The sequence below is a fragment of the Myxine glutinosa genome, chromosome 10 (genome assembly GCF_964187855.1).
Source record: "Myxine glutinosa chromosome 10, kmMyxGlut1.1, whole genome shotgun sequence".
Taxonomy (NCBI): Eukaryota; Metazoa; Chordata; class Myxini; order Myxiniformes; family Myxinidae; genus Myxine; species Myxine glutinosa.
This window is the reverse complement of record NC_136270.1, coordinates 97,666,955-97,675,509: the sequence shown is the minus strand read 5'-3', so window position 1 is coordinate 97,675,509 and position 8,555 is coordinate 97,666,955. Positions and strand designations below refer to the sequence as shown.

General features: G+C 41.0%; 1 protein-coding gene across 1 annotated transcript in view; it reads right to left on the bottom strand.

The window, feature by feature from the left end:
• Positions 1-3,605: 3,605 nt before the first annotated feature.
• The window catches only part of LOC137433396 (uncharacterized), a 105,290-nt gene continuing 100,340 nt past the window's right edge, over positions 3,606-8,555 (bottom strand). The window contains exons 9-12 of the mRNA XM_078785919.1: positions 6,901-7,028; positions 6,545-6,671; positions 4,442-4,575; positions 3,606-4,333 (exon numbers count right to left, since the gene is read on the bottom strand). Of these exons, the coding sequence (XP_078642045.1) occupies positions 4,208-4,333; positions 4,442-4,575; positions 6,545-6,671; positions 6,901-7,028 (515 nt within the window). The 3' untranslated portion in view covers positions 3,606-4,207. The remainder of the gene's footprint in view (positions 4,334-4,441; positions 4,576-6,544; positions 6,672-6,900; positions 7,029-8,555) is intronic.

Sequence of the window (8,555 nt, the reverse complement as noted above, 5' to 3'; positions counted from 1 at the left end):
GGGGATTGGGGATAGTTGGGGAGTATTGGGGAAATAGGGGAATATTTACAAGCGGATATGGAGGCCAAATTCCATATTCGCAACAATATATATAATAATAATAATGATATATATATACATGTTCTGCCTATATTTTCACTATCTATAGCGATGTGTTCGAGTTTAACTGCCGAAGTCGTTTTACCAACAGCCGAGCTGAGTCACACCACTTTCCGAGCCCTTGTGATGACCCAGAAAGTTGTAAATGACAAATGTTTTGTTCTCTCGGAAGTTGAAAAAAGAACCATCAATGTCGCCCTCAAGTGGACGAATTGTCGATGTGCATTTACCTGGACAACCCACGTTTTCAAAACACCAATAACTAGTGGATAATGTAAATTGTAAACAATTTTTTTAATGTTGCCTACCTCTCAGAAGAGGTTGCCTCACATTAAATGAAAGAAATGGACACGTTGAAAATCGTAGTTGGAATGTGCTCATATGGTAACAACAAACATCGACGACTACAAGTACTACTTTAACGACCCCAATTATTCCCAACTTTCTGCTTGGTCGCCTCGGGAACATTTTGCGCCCAAGCCTTTCACGAACCGGTTGGCGAGGCCTGAAGTTCGACTGAAGGTGGTTGGAACTGTTAATTGCTCAAAGTACCGGTGATAACTCGCCTACTCTGTGCGAGAGCCACTGTGACATTTTTGTTTCGTGTCCACCATCGACTCGTGCTAACAGACGGGTCTTCCGGCCTGATGTCCATCCGAGGGACGACCCACACTAATGCATCGCCCTGCCTGTGAAAGACCAGGATGATCGTTTAGATCTGTGACTGTGCCGAGATTCTAACCCGGGCCTCACAGCTTACAGGTGAGTGTGCGTACCTATAGCCCATCCTACCAGATAACAGCAGCAGTAACAACGTTTCGAACAGCTTCCCAAACGGAATTGAGTGGATTATTCTTAAGATGGCATCTTCTGCCGAAAAATGTACAATATTATTTTTTCAAATCTGAAATGATGTATATCCCCCATATTCACCAATAAAGCACATGAAGGGACTAAGAGGAGAAGAGTTCTTGGTGAGTGACCCATTATCTTTTTTCAATTCAACAAATCGACGTTTTTCAATCCACAGATTTGAGGAGGTCCAATTTTTCTTCGACAGCACTCTCTGCGAGCCTCACAAATGTGGTGACCCTCAGGTGAGGCTGGTGCATCTTCAGGTAAAGTGGCTTGCTTTCGACCATGCAATTTGGTTTTGATGTTTGTATTCACCGAGCCATAAACGATTGTGCACCGGCGTCAAATGACGGTTGCTCGCTCGGTCAGTTAAGGGCCGTCCAGCCAGGTTATCCCACAAATGTGTGCCAACAATTGGTTCAGGGTGCCAGGATATATATATATATACATACAGTCACGTGAAAAAGTAGGTACACCCCATGTAAAGTTTTGACTTTTTCAACATATTTCAACATACAGCTATTTGATCTTAATTTCAACAATATTGATAGACAAAGGTGATATAATATAACAAATATCATGAAACATTTACATTTTGTCGTCCATTGTATCATTTAAATAAACATAAATGCAAATTTCGCATGTGGAAAAAGTAAGTACACCCTTGGCTCTAATAGGTGGTATTGCCCCCTTTGGCAGAAACAACCTCAAGTAGGCGTTTCTTATAACTGTCTACCAGTCTCTGACATCGACTGGGAGAAATTTTTGCCCACTCCTCCATGCAGAATTCTTTCAGCTGCGCGATGTTTGAGGGGTTTCTTGCATGCACAGCTCGTTTCAAATCCCCCCACAACATCTCGATGGGATTTAGATCCGGCTTTGACTTGGCCATTCCAGAACCCTCCATTTCTTTCTTTTTAGCCATTCCTTGGTGGATTTACTGGTATGTTTAGGGTCATTGTCATGTTGCAAGGTCCACCTTCGGTTGAGCTTCAACTTTCCGACAGATGGCCTCACATTCTCCTCAAGCACCCTCTGGTACAATGAAGAATTCATAGTGGATTTTATGATGGTGAGCTGCCCAGGCCCTGATGCAGCAAAGCTGCCCCAAACCATAATATTTCCACCACCATGCTTTACAGATTGTATCAGGTTTTTGTGGTCAAATGCTGTCTTTGGTTTTCGCCAAACACGTCTTCTGGTGCTGTGGCCAAATAGCTCTACCTTTGACTCATCTGTTCAGAGCACATTGTTCCAGAAGTGCTGGTCTTTGCCTCGGTGTTCATTGGCAAATTTTAGTCTTGCCCTGATGTTCTTTCTGGACAGCAAAGGTTTCCTCCTGGCACACCTCCCATGTAGATCAAATTTGTGCAGCCTCTTTCTAATGGTAGACTCGTGAACTTTGACATCAACAGTGGCCAGAGCTACCTGTAGGTCCCGGGATGACATTCTGGGGTTCTTAGAGACTTCTTTCAGCATCTTGCGGTCTGCTCTCGGGCTGAACTTGCTGGGGCGGCCTGGCCTGAACAAGTTGGCAGTTTTTTAGATTCTTCTCCACTTGTAGATGATGTTCCGGACAGTCGAATGATTGATTTCAAATTGTTTGGAGATCTTTTTAAATCCCTTCCCAGACTCGTCGGCATCTATAACCTTCTTTCTGAAGGCCTCAGAGAGCTCTTTTGATCTAGGCATGGTGACGCCACACACTTCAACATCAAAGAGCAAACCAAACGAAATGTCTGAGGTTTAAATAAGACAAGTTCCTCCAAGATCCTCTCTAATGATGTTCTCATCATTTGCACCTGAGCTGGTGCACCTGATTCTAATTTTAGGTATTTGAAGTAGTGATAAATGTCGGGGTGTACTTACTTCTTCCACATGCGAAATTTGCATTTTTGTTTATTTAAATTATACAATGGACTACAAAATGTAAATGTTTCATGATATTTGTTATATTATATCACCTTTATCCATCAATATCCTTGAAATGAAGATCAAATAGCTGTATGTTGAAATATGTTGAAAAAGTCAAAACTTTACATGGGGTGTACCTACTTTTTCACATGACTGTAGATGCATAGAAACATACATAGATACATACATGCATACATACGTACATACATCGGGTGGATAGCCAAACGCTGTTCCAGACGACATTACCCTACGGGCTTCGCCATGAAAATCAGAATGTGTGAGGGGTTGTCAATATGTCCATGGAGGAACGAACGTCAATAACTGAAATTAAGAAAACATACATAGATTATTCAATGGAGCTGCAATTTTCTTTTTAATCTTGCACTGAATAATCGTACATTGTCTTTATTTTATTTATTTAATTTTACCTGTGGCAGGTCTACTCGAGATTTACATGGTTGTTGTTGTGGTGGTTCTTGTTGGGGGTCAATTTTTGAAATGTGCCCCCATTGGTCAAACAGCTGCCGGACCCCACTCACATTTGTCGCTTGACTCCACCTACAATAGCACCCAGACAAAATAATCTGGCCGCCATCTTGGTTTTCTGGTGGGACTTAGACGTCTGGCCTATGAAGGCCACTGCTGATTTATACACTGCCCGGGTTTGTTGCATCAGATTTCCATTGGCCTTATTTGGGTCGAGTGTTGCTCACAATGAGGTACTCCAAAAAGTCAAATCATATGTCGAATAAAATTTATTAGCAAGGTTTAATCAAGCCTGCACCAGCTTCTGAGCTGTGTACAGTCAGAAGCACATAACACAGCTCCCTAAAAAATAGCATTACATAATTTTTAACGGCTCCATATTGGGGTTAAACACTCTGTGACCGTGTGGTGAATCAGCTCGTTATGATATAACCGTGGCGGAGGCTGACATGGATGAGTGGTGCCAAGTTAATCTTTTGATAACGCATTAAAGGTGTGTTTTCCAATTGTCCAGTTACTGGATTTTGTTGCAGGTTGTGACCACAGTGCACCCATTATTGTCCATCGCCAGACTCAAAATCCAGACCAAGCTATGAACTGTCATCCCAGCATTTCGCAGTCCAGATGTTCTTACTCTTCTCTTGTCCCTTAACCTTTAAAAAAAAACAACTATTGTACACGAATGCAGGAAGATCGAAACTTTACTTGAAGAACTTTCTCCAAACCTGACCTCTCTCGGGGTCAGAATTATCACATTTACTCACATTGTTTGGAATTCACAGTAATCAGATTTTATATGACATATTCCAATGACAAAAGGCAACTGATGAAAATGACCAGAAGGCAACTGCTGCTAGGAGGAGGTGTAGAACACCAGGTATGACGTCATAATGATGTCACCTGGTTCTAGCATCGGATGAGGGTCTTCACCGTTATACCACCCATAATAAAGGATGGTATTTGATGTGTAGAGTGAAACCTTAGGTTAGACAAAAAAAAGTAACAAATTTCACAAAGTCGTCAAATATTTCATGAAAAGATGGTTTCAAAAATTGCACTGGTAGTTTGTTTCCTTCCTTCCACTGACCTGCTTTGTTATGTCCACCCTCCATGGTTGAACCTCCTGACCGTCGCACCAGCCATCTCGGCCATACAACCAAGTGCCATGCTCATTGGGCACCACGCCGGACAGGACCCGTTCGGCACAACCCAGTGGAGTACCTGTCACATACATTCAAGCTGAAACTGAGACATTCATAACGCATTGCAACAAAAAAGGTGAGAAAAGACCTGAAATTCAGATTAAATTTCTGAATTACTGGAAATTCACATTATAGTGTATTGGCATACTCATGTTTGAGTTGGCATACTATTTTCACATTTATATTGTATAATAAACGATGTTGGCAGATAGACCAGTCGTAATCATTTCCACCAGCGGATGACAAATGAATATGATGTCATGTTCATATGTCATGCGCTAACGTAACAAAATTATATATAGTAATGTATAGTAATATATACAGTCACGTGAAAAAGTAAGTACACCCCATGTAAAGTTTTGACTTTAACATATTTCAACATACAGCTATTTGATCTTCATTTCAACAATATTGATAGATAAAGGTGATATAATTTAACAAATATCATGAAACATTTACATTTTGTAGTCCATTGTATAATTTAAATAAACATGAATGCAAATTTCGCATGTGGAAAAAGTAAGTACACCCCTACATTTATCACTACTTCAAATACCTAAAATTAGAATCAGGTGCACCAGCTCAGGTGCAAATGATTAGAACATCGTTAGAGAGGATCTTGGAGGAACCTGTCTTATTTAAACCTCAGACATTTCGTTTGGTTTGTTCTTTGTTGTTCAAGTGTGCGGCATCACCATGCCGAGATCAAAATAGCTCTCTGAGGCCTTCAGAAAGAAGGTTGTAGATGCCTACAAGTCTGGGAAGGGATTTAAAAAGATCTCCAAACTATTTGAAATCAATCACTTGACTGTCCGGAAGATCATCTACAAGTGGGAAGATTCCAAACAACTGGCAACTCGTTCAGGCCAGGCCGCCCCAGCAAGTTCAGCCCGAGAGCAGACCGCAAGATGCTGAAACGAGTCTCTAAGAACCCTAGAATGTCATCACGGGACCTACAGGTAGCTCTTGCCACGGTTGATGTCAAAGGGCACGAGTCTACCATTAGAAAGAGGCTGCACAAATTTGATCTGCATGGGAGGTGTGCCAGGAAACCTTTGCTGTCCAGAAAGAACATCAGGGCAAGACTAAAGTTTGCCAATGAACACCGTGGCAGAGACCAGCACTTCTGGAACAATGTGCTCTGGACAGATGAGTCAAAAGTAGAGCTATTTGGCCACAGTACCAGAAGACATGGTTGGTGAAAACCAAAGACAGCATTTGACCACAAGAACCTGATACCAACTGTAAAGCATGATGGTGGAAATATGGTTTGGGGCAGCTTTGCTGCATCAGTGCCTGGGCAGCTCACCATCATAAAATCCACTATGAATTCTTCATTGTACCAGAGGGTGCTTGAGGATAATGTGAGGCCATCTGTCGGAAAGTTGAAGCTCAACCGAAGGTGGACCTTGCAACATGACAATGACCCTAAACATACCAGTAAATCCACCAAGGAATGGCTGAAAAGAAAGAAATGGAGGGTTCTGGAATGGCCAAGTCAAAGCCCGGATCTAAATCCCATCGAGATGTTGTGGGGGGATTTTAAATGAGCTGTGCATGCAAGAAACCCCTCAAACATCGCACAGCTGAAAGAATTCTGCATGGAGGAGTGGGCAAAAATTTCTCCCAGTCGATGTCGGAGACTGGTACAGAGTTATAAGAAACGCCTACTTGAGGTTGTTTCTGCCAAAGGGGGCAATACCACCTATTAGAGCCAAGGGTGTACTTACTTTTTCCACATGCAAAATTTGCATTTATGTTTATTTAAATTATACAATGGACTACAAAATGGAAATGTTTCATGATATTTGTTGTATTATATCACCTTTATCTATCAATATTGTTGAAATGAAGATCAAATAGCTGTATGTTGAAATATGTTGAAAAAGTCAAAACTTTACATGGGGTGTACTTACTTTTTCACGTGACTGTATATATATATATATAATGAAGATTTACGCTGATTTTTGCTGCTATGAGCCAATCACCTGCATTATTAAATGTCCTTGTGTTGGTAAACTTTCCATTGATGACAAAATGATGTGACGTCACACAAAACTCTCCACATCCATTCTCGTCACTGCCATGTCCTGTAATCACAGCGTAGAGTTCTACCTGCTCACGTCACAAGGAGCATCAGGCAGATAATGAGACAGTTGATAACTAAATATGTAGGTTATCCTGCCAGACCTTGGCTGAGGAATAATGAAGCAGGAATTTCGAATTTGGGCAAGTTACTGGCACACAATGGTATACTCTGTCCAAAAGGTTCTGAGGATCTGAGTTAAATTAACCTCAGGATGCCTTTGGTGTAGTTCAGATAGAAATTGGAGCAGAATTTTACCTTCACTGTTGTTGGTGGTGGGATGAATTTTAATGGAGAGTATTTCTCATTATAGCTGCTGTTGAAGGTGCCTCCACTGAACAGTGGTAGAATGGTCGAGGGACGCAAACGATCCAATAGCTGCTCTCCTGTGGACATGGATATGAGGAAAGCTTTAAGTCGTTCGGAAACCCTGCCAACTTTTACAGCCCATAAAAAAATTCCCGAAGTTATTAAAGCTGCTGGACTACATATAATTCCCTTTGCACCCGAGGCCTTGGTTGTTCTGGATATTGCAAAGACAACATCACTTAAGCATTGTGATTCGCCGAACATTATACACTGCAAGTGCACACTCAAGAGTGATATTTTCAACTTTCTATCACAATCTCTCGGCTGTAGATTTCGACTGTAGGTCAAAGAACAATTCTGTCTATTACAAACAAAATAATACCATTCAACATACCTAAAATAAATTACCTTGTACTATACACAACAAGTTTTAAATGATCATTCAATGATCAATTTCTTGCTGAAATGCATCTATTTCTCCAAGGAACAGAGTCCATGCGTGTGTGTGTGTGTGTGTGTGTGTGTGTGTGTGTGTGTGTGTGTGTGTGTGTGTGTGTGTGTGTGTGTGCTGTTGGTTATTAACTCCATATGCGGGTTTCAGAAGGTGGAATGGAGCGCTCCAAGGTCTCAAAGTATCCAACTTAATGTGTGTAAGTGTACATGCAAATCTCAATTTAATCAGGAGCAGCATATCTCGAAAATTGGTGGACGGATTCAGATGAAATTTGGTGGGGAGGTTGGGTATGTGAGAATTATTTGATTTTAAGGACGGAATTATTTGATTTTAGTGAAGATATGGATCAAGATACTATAAGTTTTCAAGTGATTCTTCACCACTGGGAGATAGGGGCAAACATGATATATAGCATCATTACACAGCTTGCAATCTAGTGGTGGCCTTCAATGCATTTGCAGTGTGCCAACGAACCAGAAACCTAAATATGTGCAGTGCTGTTATGCCATATATGAGGGTTACACCATCATCCTTCAAAGGATATAGCTAGTCCAAGACTACTGTATTGTACGTACATAAATATATACTAATCATGGATTATATACTATATCCTAATCATATATCCGAAATATATACTAATCATATATCCGATTAGATGTACCATACTCTGTGTTACAGAGCATTGGTTCTACCGAAGCAGTTTCTTGGCTAAGGGTCATGCTGGGCAGTTTTGCTTTCCCTGTTGTGCTGTTTGGGTAGCTTTTCATAGTTGTTTATGCAACAGCTTCAGCAAGGAGTGCATAGGAGGAGTTAATATATATATATATATATATATATACATACATACATATATATATATATATATATATATATACATACATATATACATACACACATACACACATACATACATACATACATACATACATACATATTGTCGGGCGACTCCGGTTAACACCAGAAGGTCGCGGATGGACTGAAATGGATTTAATGGAGGCGATAACCAATACGGATTCGGCTATATGTTGCGCGGGAGGAAGAAGGAAAATGGAGGCTGTGGTAGCGCTTAACTGCGGACACTCCGATCCTGTAGAGGCAATTAACTCAAGCGAACAACCAAGATTTTGAATGGGAAGGGAAAATAATACAA